We start from the raw sequence: 24,216 nt of genomic DNA, 5'->3' as shown, positions 1-24,216 counted from the left end.
GAAGATTGTTTCCGATGTTGGGGAAGTCGAGAATGAGGGGCCACAGTTTGAGGGATAGAGGGGAAGCCTTTTAGGACCGAGATTAGGAAAAACTTCTTCACACAGAGTGGTGAATCTGTGGAATTCTCTGCCACAGGAAACAGTTGAGGCCAGTTCATTGGCTATATTTAAGAGGGAGTTAGATATGGCCCTTGTGGCTACGGGGGTCAGGGGGTATGGAGGGAAGGCTGGGGCGGGGTTCTGAGTTGGATGATCAGCCATGATCATAATAAATGAATGGCCTACTCCTGCACCTATGTTTCTATGTTTCTATCTCAAACCCTCCAGCCTCCTTTTCATGAATCACAAGCATTACACTTGCTCTGCGAGTAACGTGACAATAAATCAAGCTACATATAACCCCTCTGCTCATCCAGCAGCACACCCGCTCTCGCTCACGTGGTCGTCGCTGCGACACAGACATGCAGCCCACGCCAACCTTACGGGGGCTGTGGCGCAGCGCCTGCTGTCAGCCAATCGGCTCCCTGAAACCACGAACCGCAGTCGACGATCACAACACGGACTGCTGAGTGAACAAATAATCGGTGCCACACTCCAAGCGCTGCAGCAATACTCAACGCTCAGCATTCACACCCCTCGACAAGCTGATAAGCCTCCAGAGTTGGATTAATTTCAATATTCTCAAGCCTGCTCCTTGCCCAAAGCCAATGAGGGCATGGCTCCCCTCCCTATCTCCTAAGTCATATTAGGTCAATAGGCAAGAGACATCTGAGAAGAAAGGTGGTTGCTGTAAAGGAGAGCATAACAGTAACATTGTATTTTAGGGATCATTATTAATTAAAAGATGACCAAGATCAGTAAAAAACCAAATACATGCACACCTTGTGGTAAAACCATACCAAAACAACCGTCCATAGTTCCAGGCGTTACCAATTCCTCACTCATTCTTTCCTGCTGTACCCCAAATATAGATTCAGAATTTGCTTTCAGAAATCAGGAATCATTGCACTGAGGTTTAGTAAGGGGTGTTATAGCACTTGGGGTCCAAGTGTTTTACCACTAAGTCCCAATGAAGACATTTCTAAACTTCTCCTTTCCATATCTTATATCTGCACTCTAACCACCAATTGGAGTGGCTTTCCTTATTTCTCTTTTCGGCAATATTCACTTCAGTCCCCTTGATTTTTGTATAAATTTTCATGAAAGCAATTGAGCCGATTACTAATTTAATTGGTTCAGCTCAACACCGAGGGCCAAATGGCCTGTTCTTGTGTGCTACCATTCTGTGTCCTATGCTTAAACCTCCAACTTTTGGGACAATTTTACTGAACTTCCTCTGCATCCTCACTAAGGTAAACAGAAGTGTGCTTGGCTAATCATTTTAAAATTTCAACATTTAGTAAATACTTCATTAGCCCTGATAAAATTACGGCGGTCGATTACCTGTTCCCTAGAGTATTTGATACACCTGCTACTGTTGTCTCGTCTGTATATTTGGAAAATGTCCCCTCCCAGAGACAGTAAATGTGCAACAATTCCCATTTTAACCTCGGCCGGTAGACATCAGATTCCACGTTACATTTGTCAGGCAGAGCCCTGACAAAGCACATAGCAAATTCCATTCACGAAGCCTGGCGTCCGGCAAGATGAAAAATTCAAAGGATTCTGGAATCACTTTCAAAGATATTACTCTTTCTCTTAAAGGAAGATCACCGACCAACCAGTGATATTCTCATTAAGAGCATAAAGCTAATGGTTAAGTGCAAGTTGGTGAACAAGAAAATCAACACGTAACTTGCTCTATGGGGATTGTTTGAGGCAAATCACACATTAAGGAGACATTGACTATACAATGGGGAACTAAAGAATTAGAGGAATACCGGTGTTGATCTTCGTCATGAGAGAGTTACCAGGAAGAAGGAGAAATGACCTTGTATCATTTCATAAACTTTCCGCCTGGTCACCTTATCAGCCACTCCTGTTCCCACACAGGACCCATCAACCACAAAACATGAACGCCATCTCTGATTTTGATGGGCTGCCCATAAAAACAATTATCCCTGGCTAGAGCTGGCATGACATGGGTTGAGCAGCTAGAACAAGGCTCCCCCTGACATAAGGAAGAGTTAGACCACTCAAGGTTGTGTCTGAACTTCTACTTTAACACCATTCTGCTCTGTTATGAACATATTCCTAGATTTCTTTAATACACAGAAAACTGAACCTTCACAGCCAAATACAGAACCCCAAAGAATCAATTCATAAGCACGGGTACTTCTCCTATTTTCAATGCTAAATGGTTGACAGCTTATTGAGACCCAGGGAATTAGATCTCAGAGACAGGTGGGTGAATGATAGAGTGTAGTGAGTGACAGGGTGCGGTGGGAGTGAATGGGAGGGGTGCAGCAGGTGGGTGTGGTGGCAAACGCCGGGGTGTAGTGGATGGGGGTTGAAGATAACTTGTCAGGTGGATGAAGTGTTGAGTCGGGGAGAGGCGGTGGGTGAAGATGAGGATTGCAGCAGGTGGGTGCTGTGTTGAATGGGGGTGGGTGGGGAGTGAATGGAAGGGGTGCAGCGGATGGGTGCTGTGTTGAATGGGGGTGGGTGGGGAGTGAACGGGAGGGGTGCAGCGGATGGGTGCTGTGTTGAATGGGGGTGGGTGGGGAGTGAATGGGAGGGGTGCAGCAGATGGGTGCTATGTTGAATGGGGGTGGGTGGGGAGTGAATGGAAAGGGTGCAGCGGATGGCTGCTGTGTTGAATGGGGGTGGGTGGGGAGTGAATGGGAGGGGTGCAGCAGATGGGCGCTATGTTGAATGGGGGTGGGTGGGGAGTGAATGGGAGGGGTGCAGTGGATGGGTGCTGCGTTGAATGGGGGTGGGTGGGGAGTGAATGGGAGGGGTGCAGCAGATGGGTGCTATGTTGAATGGGGGTGGGTAGGGAGTGAATGGGAGGGGTGCAGCGGATGGGTGCTGTGTTGAATGGGGGTGGGTGGGGAGTGAATGGGAGGGGTGCAGCAGATGGGTGCTATGTTAAATGGGGGGGTGGGGAGTGAATGGGAGGGATGCAGCGGATGGGTGCTGTGTTGAATGGGGGTGGGTGGGGAGTGAATGGGAGGGGTGCAACGGATGGGTGCTGTGTTGAATGGGGGTGGGTGGGGAGTGAATGGGAGGGGTACAGCAGATGGGTGCTATGTTGAATGGGGGTGGGTGGGGAGTGAATGGGAGAGGTGCAGCGGATGGGTGCTGTGTTGAATAGGGGTGGGTGGGGAGTGAATGGGAGGGGTGCAGCAGATGGGTGCTATGTTGAATGGGGGTGGGTGGGGAGTGAATGGGAGGGGTGCAGCAGATGGGTGCTGTGTTGAATGGGGTGGGTGGGGAGTGAATGGGAGGGATGCAGCAGATGGGTGCTATGTTGAATGGGGGTGGGTGGGGAGTGAATGGGAGGGGTGCAGCGGATGGGTGCTGTGTTGAATGGGGGTGGGTGGGGAGTGAATGGGAGGGGTGCAGCAGACGGGTGCTGTGGTGAATGGGGGAGTGAATGGGAGGGGTGCAGCAGGTGGGTGTGGTGTTGAATGGGGGTGGGTGGGGAGTGAATGGGAGGGGTGCAGCAGATGGGTGCTGTGGTGAATGGGGGTGGGTGGGGAGTGAATGGGAGGGGTGCAGCAGATGGGTGCTGTGGTGAATGGGGGTGGGTGGGGAGTGAATGGGAGGGGTGCAGCAGATGGGTGCTGTGGTGAATGGGGGTGGGTGGGGAGTGAATGGGAGGGGTGCAGCAGATGGGTGCTGTGGTGAATGGGGGTGGGTGGGTGGGTGGGGGAGTGAATGGGAGGGGTGCAGCAGGTGGATGTGGTGTTGAATGGGGGGATGGGGAGTGAATGAGCGGGGTGAGGGATGAATGAGAGTGTAAGTGGGGTGGTGGCTGTGGGGCTGAATAGTTCCCCGGGAGGGTTCGGTGTTGAATGGGAGGGGTGCACTGTGTGGATGCGGTGGGTGGAATGGAATTCAATAACGGGAAGTGGGGGGGCGCCTATTTTGACCACTGATGAACTACGAGTCTCCCCCCCGGCGCCAGACCTCGGATCCGGTTGCAGGGCCGCGGGTAGCAGCTCCTACCGCCTCTTGTCAGGGCCTCACCTGCCGACGAAGTTCTCGAGTACCGAGCTCTTGCCGGCACTCTGCCCGCCCACCACAGCGATCTGCGGCAAGTCGAGATTACAGCTCTGCCCGATGGAACTGAAGGCATCCTGCAGCTTGTTAACCAGCGGAATCAGCTCCTCCATCCCCCGGTTCCCCATGGCGGCGATCCCGATCCCGGCCCCCGGCCCGGACTCGTTCACTCTCACCGCCTGCGGCCTGTGCTTCCGCTCCCACCCTGCCTGTGACCTTGTCCATTGGTCACAAGTACTGTCAATCATCTCTATCCAACTAATCAAACATTGGTTGTAGGAAGTGGGTAGCACTATCCTTCACGTCAATCATTTATAGCGTTAATATTATTTGGCAACGTTCCCATCAATCAAAGTGATGCCGAGTCTTATTGGGTTAATCTATTCCCAATTTTGAATATTTGGCCTTATTATGGCGGCAATTGGGTTCCCCCTCACGTCAATCATATGACTGCCGATTGTGATTGGTTCTCCTGTACCACCTACGTAACTTTGGTCCCGGTTACCCCTGGAGCAGAGCTGTCGTTCGTTGACGTCAATCAACTTAACCCAAATCCTGATTGGATGCTGATGAAGTCACCCGACTTTTACCTCGCCCCTTCCGAACTGGCAGTTCACCGGCTTTTACCGCTATGTCGTCATTTCGAATAGTTTACCGTCACCATGGAGATGGATACTTCCGGAATCAAAGCCTAGCGCGTATAAAAAAATGAGCAGGAAGTGACCTTTGTGAAAAAGATGAAGGGTGGGAGATCGAGCTCTGCCAGTTCCGTAAAAACGTCCGCTTGGCGAGCCCTAGATCCTTTTTCCGCTGGTTATTTTGGGCATATATCTAGGGAACGTCTTACGCACGGATCGCAGGACTTCTGCCAACTCAGTCTAATCTCATTCATTGGCAACGTGATGGAAACAGAATTTACCCGCCAGTACTCAACTCACCGATAAGTAGTTTTACCAGGACCGTCCTGTTATTTCGTTCGCCATGCTCTTATTCTAAACGTGAACTCAAGGGATGATTGAGAATGGTTGCCTTTGGCAGCAAGGCAACAAATTGCCATGGTCAACACACACACACACACAAAATGCTGGAAAAACTCAGCAGGTCAGGCAGTATCTATGGAGGGAAAATGAACAATCGAAGTTTCGGGCTGAAATCCCTCAGGAAGACTGGAAAAGGCGGCTCAGGAGCCAGAATAAAATTGCTGGGGGGGGGTGGTGAAAGGTGAGCCCAGGTGAGGGGAAGGTGGGTAGGTGGGTGGGAAGAGGAGGAATGAATTGAGATGCTAGGAGGTGATAAGTGGTAAAGGGCTGAGGAAGGGGGAACCTGATACGAGAGGAGAGTAGTCCAAAAGAAGACTACTAGTTCAAGGCCTTGAGTGGTGGTGTAGAGACAAGTGTAGCATTTGCCCCACTAAGGAGATTGGGTGGGGAGGGATGAGTGGACAAAGGAGCAGTAGAGGGTGCAATCCCTGCAGAAAGTGTGAGTGGGGGCGGCGGAGAGGTGTGCACACACTGGGATCCCATTGAAGGCCGCAAAAGTTGCGTGGATGATGTGTTGGATGTCGAGGCTTATGGGATGTTAGGTGAGAAGAAGCAGAATGCTATCCCAGGGAAGGGAAAGGGGGTGAGGACTGATGTGTGAGAAATTGAATAAATACGGTTGAGGGAAGCATCAATAGTGATGAAAAGGAAATCCTGATTTCAGGAAAAACAGAGGATATCTCGGATGTCCTGGAAAGGAAAAACCCATCCTAAGAGAAGGGAACAGCATCCTTACAAGTGACAGGGTGGGAAGAGGCATAGTTAAGATAAATGTGGATATCAACGGTTTTGTAAAAGATGTTGGTAGATAATCTGTCTGGGGAGATGGAGAGAAAGGTCAGAGGTGAACCAAATACATTTGAGAGCAATATGAACGTTGGAGGCAAAATTGATGAACTCGACATCGGTGCAAGAAACAGCAGCAATGCATTCACTAATGCAGCAGAGAAAGAGTTGGGGAGCATTACCGATGTAGGCATAACTGAAACATCAAGAGGAAAATATTCCAAGAGTTGGAATCATGCCTACCACAAAAGAAGATGGTTATGGCTGGATAAGGTGAATCATCCTTGCTTCGGAACTTTGCCGTTGGAGACTCGTAAGTCCAATCATTTTCAGCCACTTTATGTATGACCTTCTTGCCAATATTAAGGCAGAACAAGGGAGATCCACTAATGATATTGTAAGGAAAAAGAGTTAAATGTGATTCCTCCTTGGTACATGCTAAAACAAAAATGGAGGATTGTAAGACAAAATGGTGTTAGCTTGGAGTGAGATTGTTTAGAGAAAGTACAAGAGAAGCAGTCCACAGCAATGTTTAGAAAAAGTTAAAGGAGGGCACATCGACGGCCGTAATGGTGAAAAACGTGCTGGCCTGGGGAAGTTGAGATCATTGTGCAGGTGCAGGGTACCCAGTGCGTGGAGAAGTACTGGGCTTATGATTATGTTCAGCATTGAAGGAATCTTAAACGGCATACAAAGCAGAGAGCTTTCCTATTCTAGGTCACGACCAGTGCGAGTGTTGAGAGTTGGGGAAGACGGGGACAAGTACATCCAGAAACTTACCAAGTTAGAGAGAGAAAGGCTGTGTGAAAGTTTATTGGCGTTCTGCAGATCAGCTCGTTTTGTAGACGATACTGCGAGTATTCTTTTGCTTTTTGTACTACTTATAGATATTTGTAGTTGTCCCCCCCCCACCCCTTTCTGTATTGCATTTGTGCTGGTTCTAATTCCTTGTGGCATTCAAAGCGTGTGCACTGCCTCCTTTGCCCGGGGCTGAATCAGAAAAGAACACAGAACGAATTTTAAAACAATTTTCCTCACAGCTATCGAGTGTTCAATTCCATTTACAACTCAAGAAATACATTCATTTCCTCAAATAGTTATTCATTTACCCACAGCACACAGGGGCCGAGAGTCCTGGCCAGCTCATCTCTTTCCAGGTCATGACTACAGTAATAGATTGTAAACAGGGGATTTTATGCAGTGTGGATGGTAATAATCCGCAGACCCAGCCTGGCTCGGATTTAGTTAAGCAACATACATCAAAGTTGCTGGTGAACGCAGCAGGCCAAGCAGCATCTATAGGAAGAGGCGCAGTCGACGTTTCAGGCCGAGACCCTTCGTCAGGACTAACTGAAGGAAGAGTGAGTAAGGGATTTGAAAGCTGGAGGGGGAGGGGGAGATGCAAAATGATAGGAGAAGACAGGAGGGGGAGGGATAGAGCCGAGAGCTGGACAGGTGATTGGCAAAAGGGGATACGAGAGGATCATGGGACAGGAGGTCCGGGAAGAAAGACGGGGGGGGGGTGACCCAGAGGATGGGCAAGAGGTATATTCAGAGGGACAGAGGGAGAAAAAGGAGAGTGAGAGAAAGAATGTGTGCATAAAAATGAGTAACAGCTGAGGTACGAGGGGGAGGTGGGGCCTAGCGGAAGTTAGAGAAGTCAATGTTCATGCCATCAGGTTGGAGGCTACCCAGACGGAATATAAGGTGTTGTTCCTCCAACCTGAGTGTGGCTTCATCTTTACAGTAGAGGAGGCCGTGGATAGACATGTCAGAATGGGAATGGGATGTGGAATTAAAATGTGTGGCCACTGGGAGATCCTGCTTTCTCTGGCGGACAGAGCGTAGATGTTCAGCAAAGCGGTCTCCCAGTCTGCGTCGGGTCTCACCAATATATAAAAGGCCACATCGGGAGCACCGGACGCAGTATATCACCCCAGTCGACTCACAGGTGAAGTGATGCCTCACCTGGAAGGACTGTTTGGGGCCCTGAATGGTGGTAAGGGAGGAAGTGTAAGGGCATGTGTAGCACTTGTTCCGCTTACACGGATAAGTGCCAGGAGGGAGATCAGTGGGGAGGGATGGGGGGGACGAATGGACAAGGGAGTTGTGTAGGGAGCGATCCCTGCGGAATGCAGAGGGGGGGGAGGGAAAGATGTGCTTAGTGGTGGGATCCCGTTGGAGGTGGCGGAAGTTACGGAGAATAATATGTTGGACCCGGAGGCTGGTGGGGTGGTAGGTGAGGACCAGGGGAACCCTATTCCTAGTGGGGTGGTGGGAGGATGGAGTGAGAGCAGATGTACGTGAAATGGAGGAGATGCGTTTAAGAGCAGAGTTGATAGTGGAGGAAGGGAAGCCCCTTTGTTTAAAAAATGAAGACATCTCCCTCGTCCTAGAATGAAAAGCCTCATCCTGAGAGCAGATGCGGCGGAGACGGAGGAATTGCGAGAAGGGGATGGCGTTTTTGCAAGAGACAGGGTGAGAAGAGGAATAGTCCAGATAGCTGTGAGAGTCAGTAGGCTTATAGTAGACATCAGTGGATAAGCTGTCGGATTTAGTTGTTGTTTTCGGTTCGTGGGGATGGTTTTGGGGATAGATAGCGCAGGGAGCTGGGGGTCGGGGACAGAGAGAGTTAGAAGTCGGGGGTAGAAGCTGGTGTTCGGGGTCCGGGTCGGAACACTCCGCTGTCGAGTGTCAGCGATCCCAGAGGCTGGGGTGGCAGATGCTGAAGAGACGAGCGACCCCCAGATCGGCGAATCCCGTGCCACAGGAGTCACGGGGGCCGGGGAGCTCCCCCCAACACCTCCCGGGCACCGGCGAGGGGTGGTGAGCTGTGAGTCCAGAAGGTCAAATCCACGTTTGGCGATTCCTGGGGTGGACAGATGCAGAAGCCCATAGGTTGGCTTGTCCGGAGGTCAGAGAGTCCGGGCCGGTTACGGGAGGTTGAGGGTCTGAGGTCAGGGCCTGGAGGCCCAGAGGTGTCTGTCCTGGGATTTAGAAGCCTGACTATGCGAGTGAGGATGGAGTTTATTCTGCTAGTGAGGTGACTGGGTGCAGAGTCTGGTCACCAGGCGGGAAATTATTGTTCCTGCTGCTGCCGCCATTCTGTCGAACACGGTTGGCATACTGTGCTGTCGCCACACATTCCGGCCACATTTGCTGGCTGGCCCTCTGCATATCCTTGGGTGTGTTGGTCGTTAACGCAAACAATGTGTTTCTCTTTATGTTTTGATGTGTGTGCGTGTGTGTGTGTGTGTGTGTGTGTGTGTGTGTGTGTGTGTGTGTGTGTGTGTGTGTGTGAGTGTGAGTGTGTGTGTGTGTGTGTGTGTGAGAGTGTGTGTGTGTGAGAGTGTGTGTGTGTGAGAGTGTGTGTGTGTGTGTGTGAGAGTGTGAGTGTGTGAGAGTGTGTGTGTGTGAGAGTGTGTGTGAGTGTGTGTGTGTGTGTGTGTGTGAGTGAGTGAGTGAGTGAGTGAGTGAGTGAGTGAGTGAGTGAGAGAGATAGATAAATGAATTAAAACGAATCACGCTTGCGGTCAGCCTGAGCTACAATTGGCTCCAGGACAGTAACGGGGAAAGGAATACCGCCACCCGTCAGACACAAGGGCCGGGGTACAGGTGACAGGGATTGTCTCAGTCTCACAGGCTTTTGTGATCAGGGCAACAGGGTAACCGGAAAGGTCTGATTTTTCTTCTGTTCACCGGTTGTGGGCATCAAGACCAGCATTTATTGCTGGTAGGGAACTGGAGGAGTCACATTTTTGAATCGTGGTGAAGATGTTCCCAGGGTGATACGGGATAGGAGTTCCAGAATTTAGACAGTAATACAAGGAAGAAGTGATACAAGGTGCAAGTCAGAGGAGTGCGCAACGCGGGAGCAACTTGCAGAATATAATATTAATATGCTGCCTTTGTCTTTTTACGGTGGTGCTTGGGGAAGTAAATGCGGTACATTTGTAAATGTACACACTCAAGAAGTGGGGGTGGGGTAAGTAGAACACCCATTAAGGATTATTCAGTGCTGAATCCATTCTCATCAGCTATACAATCCCATTAATTCCAAATCCTAAATGCTTTCCTAGTAGGTCGAGTCTCAGCAGGCTGGACCATAACACGAGCATCACCTGTACTTGGAATCACCCTGGTCAAGACCCAGTTAGAGGACCTTCACATTTCTCTTACAGTACAGCAATTAGGGGGACGCTACAAACCTGGGTCTTTTTACGTGTTTAACGCATCCTCTGTTACTGCACACCCTTAGGAACTGTGACATTTAGTCCAGTGATAAGCTTGATTTGGATCTCTTGCTGCTACGCCAAATCAAAGACTGAGTTCGTCAAGGGCAGTCACATTTCTGGACTCGGCCCTTTCACCTCGTTTGAAGGGTAGTGATCCTTGTAGAACATAAGCTGAGCAGCTCAGAGATGCTGCGCTCCGTTCCAGTTGATACCCAATGAAAGCTTGGAGACAGTGCGAGAGGGAGGATAGGCAGGTGACAGAGAAGGGATACGCTCAGACCGAAGGTTTGAGATGTGTTTATTTTAATGCAAGAAGCATCATGAACAAAGCAGATCAGTTTAGAGCGCGATTTAGTACTTGGAGATATGATGTTGTGGCAATTACCGAGACTTGGATGGCTCAGGGGCAGGAATGGCTACTTAAAGTGCCAGGCTTTAGATGTTTCTGAAAGGACCCGGAGGGAGGCAAAAGAGGTGGGGGGGGGGCGGCAATGTTGATCAGAGATAGTGTCATGGCTGCAGAAAAGGAGGAAGTCATGGAGGGATTGTCTACTGAGTCTCTGTGGGTGGAAGTTAAAAACAGGAAGGGGTCAATAACTCTACTGGGTGTTTTTTTTTAAATAGACCGCCCAATAGTAACAGGGACAACGAGGAGCAGATAGGGAGATAGATTATGGAAAGGTGTAGTAGTAACAGGGTTGTCCTGGTGGGAGATTTTAATTTGGTATTTCCCTAGAGCAAGGGGTTTAGATGGGGTGGAGTTTGTTAGGTGTGTTCAGGAAGGTTTCCTAACACAATATGTAAGTAAGCCTGCAAGAGAGGCTGTACTTAATCTGGTATTGGGAAATGAACCTGGTCAGGTGTCAGGTCTCTCAGTGGGAGAGCATTTTGGAGACAGTGATCACAATTCTAACTCCCTTACCATTACATTGGAGAGGGATAGGAACAGACAAGTTAGGGAAACATTTAATTGGAGTAAGGGGAAATATGAGGCTATCAGGCAGGAACTTGGAAGCATAAATTGGGAACAGATGTTCTCATGGAAATGTACAGCAGAAACGTGGCAAATGTTCAGGGGATATTTGCATGGTGTTCTGCATAGGTATTTTCCAGTGAGACAGGGAAAGGATGGGTAGGGTACAGGAACCGTGGTGTACAAAGGCTGTAGTAAATCTAGTCAAGAAGAAAACAAAAGCTTACACAAGGTTCAAAAAACTAGGTAATGATAGAGATCTAAAGGATTATAAGGCAAGCAGGAAGGTGTTTAACAATGAAATTAGGAGAGCCAGAAGGGGCCAAGAGAAGGCCTTGGCGAGCAGAATTAAAGAAAACCCTAAGGCATTCTACAAGTGTGTGAAGAGCAAGAGGGTAAGATGTGAGAGAATAGGACCTATTAAGTGTGACAATGGAAAAGTGTGTATGGAACCGGAGGAGATAGCAGTGGTACTTAATGAACACTTTCCTTCAATACTGTATTCACTATGAAAAAGGATCTTGGCGATTGTAGGGATGCCTGACAGCGGATTGAAAAGCTCGAGCATACAGACATTAAGAAAGAGGATGTGCTGGAGCTTTTGGAAAGTGTGAAGTTGAATAAGTCTCTGGGACCAGATGAGGTGTACCCCACGCTACTATGGGAGGTGAGGGAAGAGATTGCTGAGCCTCTGGCAATGATATTTGCATCATCAGTGGGGATGGGAGAGGTTCCAGAGGATTGTAGGTTTGCAGATGTTGTTCCCTTATTCAAGAAAGGGAGTAGAGATAGCCCAGGAAATTATAGACCAGCAAGTCTTACTTCAGTGGTTGGTAAGTTGATGGAGATCCTGAGAGGCAGGATTCATGAACATTTGGAGAGGTATAATATGATTAGGAATAGTCAGCATGGCTTTGTCAAAGGCAGTCCGTGCCTTATGAGCCTGATTGAAGTTTTTGAGGATGTGACTATACCTTTTTGATATCAAAAGGCAAATTGGTGTTTTAACCGCTGGAGCTATTGAGTCAAGAGAACCAGCTAGCCCTGAACCACTTCTTTCATTGTGATCTCCCTGGATAGTACTTGACATACCTGGATGCTCAATACAGTGTGATGTGAATGGAATTGCCGTTGTGATGATGGGAATCTCGGGAAGTCACCCCTTTATGGGAAAGATACAAGTGCTGCAGCCTCATATGCTAGGCCATGACATCACCAATCATATCCTCCCCTAATTCCTTTTCTTCTGCAATTTACGCCTGTATGTGGATGGAATGCGGATCTCTGACTTGCTTGTTGTTTGGGTCCAGGTGGAGCCTATGTGAAGGGTGGCTACCTCTTGAATCAGCTGACCGTAAGTTCAAGAGGCAGCTCTGACAGAGTGAGAATACTCACCATCTGAGTGACCGCCTTTTGCTACTTCTCAAATTCAGAGTGGGTGGCTCATTATGTAGAGAGAATCTTACCAACAGCCAGGTGTTAGCAGTGTTGCAAGCCTTAGCCTTTTATTGAGTTAACTCCTTTTAAGTTAATATACAGTACATATACTAAAAATAAACATCTGATGGAAACGAACACTTTCAGTTCATCCTTCACCGTGAGTAGTAATGAACAAATAGATTACATAAATCAAGCTGCATGAATCACACAACATTAAACCTTGGTCTTTTCACCTCATTGCTCAGTGCATATTCACCACGTACGCCACAGACATATCCTTAAATATTGTGTCAGTTCAATAAAGTTCAAGTAATATTTATTAAGTGCAAGGTTGCTGTTCAGTGTCAGGCAGTAGACCAATGAACAGAGAAATACGCAACAGCTGTTGGAAAAACATCCCGTGAAGTCCTGGCACTCTCCCAAACACACAATCAAAAAAAAACTACATGATTATAGAAAGTGCAATGGAATCCAGGCAACTGGTGAATCCCAACTACTAATTAAACGATGTTCAGAGATTACGCTTCATCCAGAACAGTGGTGGATTTAGGGAACTGAAATTAGACAATTCAGAAATATCCTTGAGCCACAAGGAGATCAGAGAAGGAATGAATTGACATCTAGAGGCAAACAGGCTTGGATTAGTGCGAGCTCAGAATGCCTTAAATTGCAGCATTGCATCTACTTGAAACTCTTAAACAAAACATTCCCATTTCAAGGAATTTGACAGTTTGTTATCGACTTACCGCATAAAACGTGGAATACACCAGGCACCCCTCAAAGCCCCTTAACTATTTCCCCATGCCCCATTCCTCGTGACTATTTCAGGGAATTCCAGTGATGAGTTTGTATGACCCAGTCAGAGGATGAATTCCTGGAAAACTGGAGGCTTGATTTTACACAGCTTTGCAATCTCCACAGTTAAACACTCTCTTCACAGCATCTGACACTACAAGCCCAGGACAGACCTGGAAGCTGTTCTTCAGAGACTACTGCCAAGCTAATAAAGTTTTTCATTTTGCTATATAAGTCCCACTGAACCTTTGGATGGTGGGGCTGCAACAAAGACCAGAGAGCTGCAACTCAAAGACAGGCAGACGTTCCCACCAGAATTTTGCGTTATAGAAAAATCCCAAGGAGATTCCAGCCTTAGAATCACAAACATTAAACTATCAGCAGCAACCTTTTATTCAACTGATGCAGCTGGGCTCCTCCAGTGACCCCATGAATATATCCAGATAATACAAACAGCCACAAAGGGCTTAGAAACACTGAGCCAACCAGCCAGAATTCTTGCCAGTTGAGTTTCTCCAAGTAGGTACTGTAAATGATCCAGGCCCATCCCATTGCCTGTGCCAACACTGTCACGACTGAATTTTTAAAAAAGCCTTGTAACATGTCACACAAAAGGCAAATGTGCACCAGCAAAACACAGCACTTCCAGGAACCGGGGGAGAGACAAAATGAAGCCAGAATTTCCGACTTTAGACAATGGTAACTGAACTCATTCACCAAAGTGCAAGACTTCACAGCTTGAGCAAAGCTTGTTTCACTGCAGCTACTCAAAGCCCTGTTCTCCCGGTGCACATTCATGGGGCTGTATTTTAGAAAGGATTTATCTATCAAATGCGAATGAATGGAAGGCAATTATTGCAGCCTGCAGCAGGGATAGGAAGTGCTGCTGGGATGCATGTGTGCATGCACATACAGACAAGCAAATTAATGACACTAGTCACACTCTCCTGTACCAAGTCCACACAAGAACAGTTTACGTGGCACAATCATTTCTTGGCTCAGCTGAGCCAAATATGACATTTATTTCAGGGTCTCCTTGTGCACTAGGAATTTGCTCCGAACAAAATGGCTACCTGTTCCAGTCAATTCACTGAATATAACCATCACATACAGGGCAGTATGGGGTGGCTCAATCCTATAATACAGATAATCAAACACCTATAATCACCAGTCTGAGAAGACCCAAATTATATCACAATGGCACACATCCTGGGGTAAAGTCCCCAGACCAAGAAGAAGGGCGTTATTTACCACAAATGCTCCACCCCTCTCCCCAGAGTGAAACACTATGGAAAGCAAGTCAACGATGACGATACCCTTGGTTCCAGAGTTGCAGACGGTATATCCCAACCAACGATCAATGTTCCCATTCACTTGCTGCCAACAGCACCTAGAGACGAGGGAAAACCCAGGGCCACAGTAAAATGAGACTCTTTTTAAGTGAGGAAGAAGTAGCATCGTCAGTCACAAGGTAAAACTCCGACTGTGAGGAAGTAAACAAGTGATGGTCTCTCCCCGTCTTTGCTGTCTGGGATCAGTGCGGCCGGGTACTGGACTCTGAGGCGTGGCGGGTGCGTAGTATGGTGTGTCCATTCACGTAACCATTGCGTTTGGTCAGGCCACCGGCCAGGATATCCTGAATATGCTGCACAATCAGATTGATGGCAACTGCAGAGAGAGAGAGAGAGAGCAAAGATTTCAAATGAACGCACCAGACAAACCAGGCAACCTCCCCCAACCCACTACACTTCCTAACTCCCACACCCTCAACCATTGCCCTTCTGGATTATACTAAACCCACAGAACAACATAGAAGAGCTCCCTCAGAGAACTGTCAGTAATTCTCACCACGCTGCAGGAGATGCAACGTCCTTGGAAGAGATCGAGCAGGAACACCAAGTTTGCATTCGGGGGTTAGACAGGGCTGGAGACAACCCACAATAGGAGGCAACCTCCAGGTTTACAGGATCAGGCATTTGGATTGAATAAACTAGAAAATATTTCCACTGGTGAGTCAATCGGTAGAAGATTATTTTGGCAGAAGACCAAAAGGGGAGAGAAATAGAAATGGAAATGTTTTGTGTTCCATTTAAAAAGACAATGGGAACAGACAATCAATAACTTTAATGGAGTTTTTAATCTTTCCCCAATGGAGCAGTGCTGGTAGCGCAAACATTTATTATTTAGTTTATTTGTTCTTTGGGGTTTTTCTTCTGTTTCACGGATGCCTGCTAAGAGTAAGAATTTCAGGTTGTATACTGTATACATTCTCTGATATTACATGGAACCATTGAACCATTTATTGTTCACCCCTACATCCCTGTGTAAATGGAGATTCCTAAACCTCATCAGTCTGTACTCCCACTGTTGTTGGAGAGTGTGTTCCAGGATTCGGAGTTAATGGTGATTGACAAACGGTGATTTGGACAGGAATTTGCAGACCACGGTCAACTCTGGGCGCATCAGACACCAAAGCCCGCACATCAAGTTTAGTCAATTCAGTGTCCAAGTCAATGCTAGATGACAAATTGATTGTGTTTCAATGACACGATTAGAGTAAAACTAGCCAGAATGCTAGTAGGTCTGAATTCACACAGGCTGGGCTTCCTTATCTGAAGGATATATTTTTGAGATTACTGAATAGTTTTTTTTTTAATTTTCAATTTAGAAATGAGATTCAAATTCAGTAAATGCATTGGAGGAATTTAAATTCCGATCTCTGGATTACCACACCCTCATTGTCAGGTGACTAAGATCAGAAATCAGCAGTCGTGAGTTGAGCATCATTGCTCTTACTAAAGACAGCACAAGCATTGCCAGCCACATCGCTGCTTTGTTCTACAATTCTAAGCTTTCCCATTCAAGTCTGAGTCCTCCCGACATCGCCACTGGCAACACCCTTCAATCTGACCAAAGCATTTAGCCCTCATCTACCGCCCCCCCCCATACTGATCCAAGCTCACCATCACAGCAGCAGACAAAATGATTCTATAACTTCACACCTCTGTAGATCTGTACCAACCCCCCTGATAACCAGCATGCTGCCCAGGTCAACTACTGCAAGTGGTTCTGAACTCACCGAGATTTTCAACTCCCCTGGGGATAATAACATCAGCATATTTCTTGGTCTGTGAATGAGACACAAATGATTAAATTCTCAATAGAACAAGGACCACTCCCATCACAAACAGTCATGCAACTGGGACAACCCCTCCACAAGCAAAGGCCTGGACTGTTCTCTGACAGACTGAAATTCATTGGTCCTACAGCGATGACTGCTATGACCAGAACAGTCCCTGTACCCCAATGCACAATACCCCTTCTCACCGGAAGGCAGAACTCCTCAAAGGCAGGCTTGACGAATGTAGTGTACTGCGTCAAAATCTGTTCCAAGTCACGGCCCCTCTCATTGATGTCTCGCAAAACTGAGATGCGAAGGATAAATAAAACAAGGATTAAAAATGTGTACGTTTGCTACACTCTCTGCACTAGGATTGCCAGTGAGATTGGAAAATGCATGCACCAACATGGGGAGAGGGTGGAAACTGGCTCAACAGTGATCCAAACACACTTTTACACTGACCCTTGCCCCAATACCAGAACCAAAACAGTTTGGGGGAAACAGGAGTCTGAGCAATGGGGTGAGGGGATACGTGGAAAGCAAAAGTCCTCGGATCTGACTGGAAGCAAGTTCATGTGGATCGAAACAATGGGACTTAATTCTGAGATGGCAATAGAGGATGGTGTGAGATAGATAGATAGATAGATATACTTTATTGATCCCGAGGGAAATTGGGTATTGTTACAGCTGCACCAACCAAAAATAGAGCATAAATATAGCAATACAAAAACCACAAACAATCAAACAACAAAATGCAAACTATGCCAGATGGAAATAAGTCCAGGACCAGCCTATTGGCTCAGGGTGTCTGACCCTCCACGGGAGGAGCTGCAAAGTTCAATGGCCACAGGCAGGAACAACCTCCCGTGACGCCCAGTGTTGTATCTCGGTGGAATATGGCCAGAGTCCAACAGCAAAAAGTTCAATATCCGGTGTTCAAACACGTTCCTCGATCGTAATATGACCCGGATTGCACCATCTGTTGTTAACCAGATCAGTAAGCACCCAACTCCTTTACGCTTACCGCTCTCAGTGCAGTTACGGTCAGCCCAAACGGTCTGGAAGCCGTCCATGGAAAAGTTTTAGTTGAGAATGTCCTCGTGCAGCCCCATTTCAGTAAAACACTTATCACTGCACTTCCGAAATGTTCTCTGACTCCTGGCTAGCACCGTCAACTCGTCCATTTTATTACCCACAGAACTCCTCTTCTCCATAAGATCAAGCCCCTCTCACTTCTCATTCCATCCATTCTTCACCCAGGTCCTCGTCCCACATATCCACAGTTCCACCCCTCCCTTAAATGCATGTTAACCATTTCATCCCCCACATGATCCTTTCACTTCTCTCCATCCATCAATCCATACATCTATTCCACGGTATTCTTAACTGTTTGCATTTCAAAGTCGGCTTCAACAGGGGAGACCCATCCTAATATGCTTTCCCAAAGCTGTTTCCTCTGCCCCATCAACCAATTTCAGTCCCTAGATGACCATCCCAAACCCACTCACCAACTTCTCCCCCCCTCTGCTAGCACAGACCCCTCACCTCTGCGAGAGAGACGAGTATCAGCATCTGTATCCACGAACAGCTTCATGTGGAACAAGTCCCTGATCTCCTGGGAATAGAAAACCAGAATGCCCTCGAAAAGAACCACATCCGCAGGATAAACTGGCACCATCTCTGGCTTCCTGTAACAAGAAACCTTGTCAGACAGATTTTCATCACAGGACATATGAACTTCCCAAACCCTCCTGTCTACCCTGCCTTTCAATCAGATTCATCTCCATCCATCCACCCTGCCTCCTTCTGTGTGTATCCTGCACAAATAAATATCCTTTTCTTTTTTTCAAAAAAAGGAACCTTCCAAATAAGCAGCACAGAACCCTGGTCAAACCGGGGGCATTGTCCAAGATCCAAACAGAATCACTCTGTCTCGGCAATGCATCGTTCAATGAGGTGGCAGGATAACACAGTAGTTTATGCTACCTGAACACAAGGGATCCTGCAGTTGCTGGGAGTCTGCTCAAGATGGCGCCAGTGAACATCGCTCCCACATGTGACGCCTTTCAGGTAGCCCACAAAACCGTTTCTTTCACTTCCTTTACATCTTTCGATTGTAAACGTGCTTCTGATCCTGTTAAGAGCCTGTGATCTACAATTTGAAGATCAATTGAGCAATCTGGCATTTTGCTGTCTCTGAGAAGGTTCCAGGAGGCAAGTGCCCTCAAATAATCAAACATTTCTCGCTGAAGATTGAAATAGAAGCGAGCCAGTATTCAGCGCTGTCTGCAGCCTCTCGCGTGCTGCTCCCGAGGGAGAGCCCCTAATTTCAAATAGTCTCTCTCTCAAAGCTGTCGGAGGATGGGACCAAAGTTCTGGAACTGTGATTTATGGATTGGTCTGAAGCTCACTTGGACTCTTTCAGTCTTATGTTTATATATATATTCTGTGAGTTTGCCCATTCTGTCTTGTTGCCATTTGCTGTGTAAGAGTGTGTGAGAGTGTGTGTGTGTGTGTGTGTGTGTGTGTGTGTGTGTGTGTGTGTGTGTGTGTGTGCGGGGGGGGTGATGTTATTCTGTGAATGGCTTCCATGGTTTTCTTTGTTACATGGCTATCTGGAGAGGACAAATCTCAGAGATGTACGGTACACACACTGATAATAAATGTACCTTGAAATCTAGAGTAACACATACAAAATACTGGAGGAACAGCAGGTCAGGCAGCATCTATGGAGAAGACTAAAAGGCCAACATTTCAGGCAGAGACCCTTTATTAGGACTCATCTACGCTACCTCACAATTCAGTGACTCAGATTGACCTTTAGTGCCATTTGTATTTCCTCTTGGATGTTCTCGTTCACCTCATAATTCATGGTTTGGTTAGGAAACCATTAATTCCCCCCCCCATGTAATTCACTGATAAAAGAATCAAAGAGCAATTCATAGGCATGCGAGAAGGAATAGTCGTAGTTACAGGGAAATAAAAGGGGGAGAGGGATTGAGCAAGCTGCTCTGCTGGGTTCCTTATGTCTCAATAAATAAGCAAGCACAAGGTCCAGGGTAACACATGGGCTAGTCACACACCAAAGTGAATCTCCTACCCACCGTTCTCTGTAAAACAAACTGAGACTCTTGAACACTCCACTCAAGGACACTAGATCACTCTGACTGGGGCTCCATGCCAGGGTAGATCACCTATCCTTAGAATACTCAGAATTCAAGGTTTATGTAACAACTGCTTTGATACAAACCGTGAATGATTAACAAAGTCATAAACTGGAATTGGCACCGTCCGTCCGTTAATAATGTCCTTGAGCGTGCGGAGAATCAACTCATTGTCAAATGCATCTGTGGGTGGTGGAAATGTGCAATCAATACAAGGCAGAGCCTGGAGAAAACAGCAAGACCCAAAGATCTAGCATGACACGAGTGTAACACACAATCGCTTCTATACAGGGAATTCCTACTGCATCATTCCCTTTATCCCTGCGCACTGTGTCATGCTTTATGTCCACAACAACATCCCCACCACCACCAGCTTTGCCACACATCCCCCAGCAAAATTCCCGTGGGCACTCTCTCCCCTCCCATTCTCCTCGCTCGCTTTTCTGTCCGGCTCCACTGTCCTCCCAATCAACTTCTGATCTGTAATGGCGACAGGTACCTGGATGGTCGAAGTTATACTGCCCTTTACTGGCCTTCATCCTCTGCTCGGGAGTCAGCACCTTGTAGAAGCTGTCCTGGCTCAGGATTACCACTTGCCTCTGGTCTTGATCCACTTTGTTCTGTCCCAGCAGCTCAACAATCTTCTGACACACAGATGACTGTCCAAGAGAAAGAAAACATCAAATTCAATTCTCTAATTTATTCAACAGCTCTAATTGCACCAAAAATCAGACAGAGACACATTTGCCCACTGCAAAATTCAGACAGAGTATTTATTGGAGCTGATAACCTCTAACCAAGGTGGGGACAAAATTCCTGAACATAGCAAAGGATCTAAACACGATCAAAATATGACCAATACCCCTGACTTAGTGGTTATGAACAGGCATAACACTGCCATCTATCAAACAGGGGAAATTAGCCAGGTAGTTTGCAGACAGGTCAATTCCATTCCAGCTAATTACTGCTCGTTCTCCTCTCCATCAGCAAAGTGATGGAAAGTATCAATGACAGTGCACACAATACTCACGAATAACTCAGAAATGGACATTACATTTCTTGTTGTCGCCAAACCAGAGGGCCACTCCATCAGGAATCGAAGAGTTGTGAGAAATTCTTTTTTTCTAAAAATAATCTGCAGCTAACCTTTACATTATTGCCTTTAACAGAGCACATCATGCTATTGAACCACCAGAGTTTGTTGTGAAGCACACTGATGCAGTCAAGTAGAAAATTCCTTCACTAGCATTAGGTATAAAACTGGATCAGCAATAGTTCAATGTTATAGTTGTCAATTGAATACACACATAGTACAAATATCATAAAAAGTAGCTGCATAAAATGACCACCGTAGGAGTTACAGACTCACCTTCAAGGACTTGTTACAACTTATGTTCTCAGTATTATTTTCATTTGCACATTTTGTTTTCTTTTGCATGTTATTTTGTCAGTCTTTGTGAACATATGGTTTTTGCTGTAAATTCCATTTGTAGTACTGTATTTGGTAACATACAGTGGTGCTAGCAAGTTTGTGGACCTTGCAGAATTTTCTTTATTTCTGCATAAATATAAGTTAAAATGTGATCAGATCTCCATGCAAGTCTTAAAGCTGGATTAACAACACCCAATTAAATAAATAACACAAAAACATTATACTCGTTCATTTATTTATTGAGAAAAATGATCCAATATTACATGTAACACACATCAAAGTTGCTGGTGAACGCAGCAGGCCAGGCAGCATCTCTAGGAAGAGGTACAGTCGACGTTTCAGGCTGAGACCCTTCATCAGGACTAACCGAAGGAAGAGTTAGTAAGAGATTTGAAAGTGGGAGGGGGAGGGGGAATATTACATGTATTTGCTGGGAAAAGTATGTGAACCTCTGGGGTAATGCCTTCTACAAAAGCTATTTGGAGTCAGGTGTTCCAGTTAATGAGATGAGATTGGAGGTGTGGGTTGTAGAGGTGGCCGGCCCTTTAAAAAAAAGTCACAAAAAGTCAGGTTACTGACAGAACCTGCTCTTCTCAAGAAAGATCTGTTTATGTGCACCATGCCTCGATTAAAACAACTTTCAGGGGACCTCAGAAGAATTATTGTAGAGATGCATGAAGCTGGAAAAGGCTACAAAAGCATTTCTAAAGACCCGAGTGTTCATCAGTCCACAGTAAGAGAAATTGTCTACAAATGGAGGAAACTCAGTACTGTTGCTACTCTCCCTAGGAGTGGGCATCCTGCAGAGATCACACCAAGAGCACAACATGCAATGCTGAAGGAGGTGAAAACGAACCCGGGTAACAGCAAAAGACCTGCAGAAATCTCCAGAACTTACTAAAGGCTCTGTTCACGTGTTCACTATAAGAAAAACACTGAACAAGAATGGTGTTCATGGAAGGACACCACTGCTCTCCAAAAAAAACATTGCTGCACATCTCAATATTCAGTGGGCAGATAAGACAGAAGTTGAACTTTCTGGCAGAAATGCACATTGCTATGTTTGGAAGAAAAAGGACACTGCACACCAACACCTCATCCCAACTGTGAAGCATGGTGGAAGGAGCATCGTGCTTTGCTGCCTCAGGGCCTAGACAGCTTGCAATTGTTGAAGGAACAATTAATTCAAAATTGTATCAAAACATTTTACAGGAGAACGTCAGGGTAGCTGTCCTGAAGCTTAATAGAAGTTGGAAATTGCAAGAAGACAATGATTCGAAAGACAAGAGTAAACAACACTTTAAAAAGAAGAAAACTTTTTTGGAATGGACGAGTCAAAGTCCTGACTTTAATCCTATAAAAATATTGTGGAAGGATTGTGCAAGCTCTTGATGCAAGGAAGCCCACCAACACCCCAGAGATGAAGCAGCAAGGAATGGCCTAAAATTCCTCCAAACGAATGTGCAGGACTGATCAACAGTTAGAGGAAACGTTTGGTTGAAGTTATTGCTGTACGTGGGAGGGTGGCGTCACACCAGATACTGAAAGCAAAGATTCACATACTTTTTCCAACAAACACATGTACTATTGAATCATTTTTCTCACTAGTCATAGTCATACTTTATTGATCCCGGGGAAAATTGGTTACATAAAAAAATGAACAAGTGTAATTTTTGTGTTATTTATTTAATTGGGTTCTGTTTATCTGTCTTAGGACTTACATGAAGATCTGATCAAATTTTAGGTCATATTTATGCAGAAATTGGGAAAATTCTACAGGGTTCATAAACTGCCTAGCACCACTGTATATAAGCAACACACATCAAAGTTGCTGGTGAACGCAGCAGGCCAGGCAGCATCTCTAGGAAGAGGACGTTTCAGGCTGAGACCCTTCACCACTGTATATATATTTCGATAATAAATTTACTTTTAACATTTTGACAAACACAAGTTAGCATACCTAATATAAACTAGACATAAATTTCCAAATTAATATCCTGTGAGTCTTGGAGGTCAATTTGTTTTCATTGCCTGGTGACAGGCTCAATGAGGTTAAAAACTTTGGCAAGTTGATCCAAAAGTACTGAAAACGTCAGACGTATGGATTAGCTCCGCCCCTCAACGTAAACCGTAAAACGTCACGGCGCTTACGTCGGACACCCACCGACAATGTGTGCCTGCCTCTTCGTTGACACGCGGTTCCCAATCTAATACCGGACTAAAAGCTTGTGGCTAGCTCAATAACCCAGTTTAAGGCCCCCGTGGTGAATACCGTTAGCGCTACTGACCTTGCCGCTGGCGGTGCCGCCGCTAACAGCGATCAGGAAAGGCCGGTGCGGCAGCTTCCTCTCAACAGCCACATCTCCCGCCATCATCGCCGACATTACTGGCGGCCTGTTGGCGCATGCGCACCTTTTCAGTCGCACGTCAACCGAACCTGATGCCTGCCGGCGGTGACCTGATTCGCCGGTCGTTCTCCCGGACGCCACCCTGTACGACGCTTCATTGGCTAATCAAGTGTCAAACAAGGTTGAAGCCCTGCCTTCAACAGCAGCAATATAGGTTGCGAAAAAACGGAAACGAGCTTTTGAACTGTTTAGACTGTGAATTCTGAACGAAATAATGCAGGCACTTCAACAAAAGTCTCATCATAAAATAATTATTTTAATATATTATCCCCAACCGTACTTTTTAAAAAATAAAACGGTCGTCTTGTGATGGCCCGTGTGACTGTACTTTCCTCACCCAGTTATCCCCATTTCTTTCTTTGTCCTACATTTTTCCTTCTCTTCCCTATCTCTGGGAGACTTCCTGCTCGGTTCCTGTGCCCAAGAAGGCGACTCCATCTGAACTGTATGACTAAGGACCGATTGCCTTCACATATCATGTGATGAAGGTGCTGGATAGGCTGGTCCTGACTTACCTTGGGCGGCAGGTGTGGTCTTCATTGGACCCTCAACCTTATGGATGATGCCATCATCTACCTGTTGCAGAGAGCTCACTCCCACTTGATGATGCTGGTGGCATTGTGAGAATCACAGTTTTTGATTTCTCTGGTGCCTT

The 24,216-nt window shown here is 46.6% G+C and overlaps 2 protein-coding genes across 12 annotated transcripts in view; both read right to left on the bottom strand.

The window, feature by feature from the left end:
- Positions 1-4,373, bottom strand: part of dnm2a (dynamin 2a) — a 48,726-nt gene extending 44,353 nt beyond the window's left edge. For all 10 annotated transcript variants that reach the window (XM_063035773.1, XM_063035774.1, XM_063035766.1 and 7 more), the window contains exon 1: positions 4,135-4,373. In XM_063035773.1, coding sequence (XP_062891843.1) covers positions 4,135-4,295 — 161 coding nt within the window. In that variant the 5' untranslated portion in view covers positions 4,296-4,373. The remainder of the gene's footprint in view (positions 1-4,134) is intronic.
- An 8,291-nt stretch (positions 4,374-12,664) lies between these two features.
- On the bottom strand, positions 12,665-23,567 carry LOC134339336 (uridine-cytidine kinase 2-like). Of its 2 annotated transcripts, XM_063035746.1 has the most exons (8): positions 23,442-23,547; positions 21,091-21,279; positions 20,221-20,380; positions 19,808-19,904; positions 18,103-18,245; positions 16,764-16,861; positions 16,516-16,564; positions 12,665-15,104 (listed from the first exon to the last, which is right to left on the bottom strand). In XM_063035746.1, the coding sequence occupies exons 2-8, from the start codon at positions 21,157-21,159 to the stop codon at positions 14,971-14,973; spliced, it is 750 nt and encodes a 249-aa protein (XP_062891816.1). In that variant the 5' UTR covers positions 21,160-21,279; positions 23,442-23,547; the 3' UTR covers positions 12,665-14,970. The 2 variants fall into 2 exon arrangements, with proteins under 2 accessions (XP_062891816.1, XP_062891817.1); XM_063035747.1 differs by lacking the exon at positions 21,091-21,279 and having other exon boundaries at positions 23,442-23,567.
- Positions 23,568-24,216: the final 649 nt, after the last annotated feature.

Source organism: Mobula hypostoma, chromosome 29 (assembly GCF_963921235.1).
Source record: "Mobula hypostoma chromosome 29, sMobHyp1.1, whole genome shotgun sequence".
Taxonomy (NCBI): domain Eukaryota; kingdom Metazoa; phylum Chordata; class Chondrichthyes; order Myliobatiformes; family Myliobatidae; genus Mobula; species Mobula hypostoma.
Note: the sequence above shows the minus strand (reverse complement) of the source record. Positions and strands in the feature narration are given on the sequence as shown.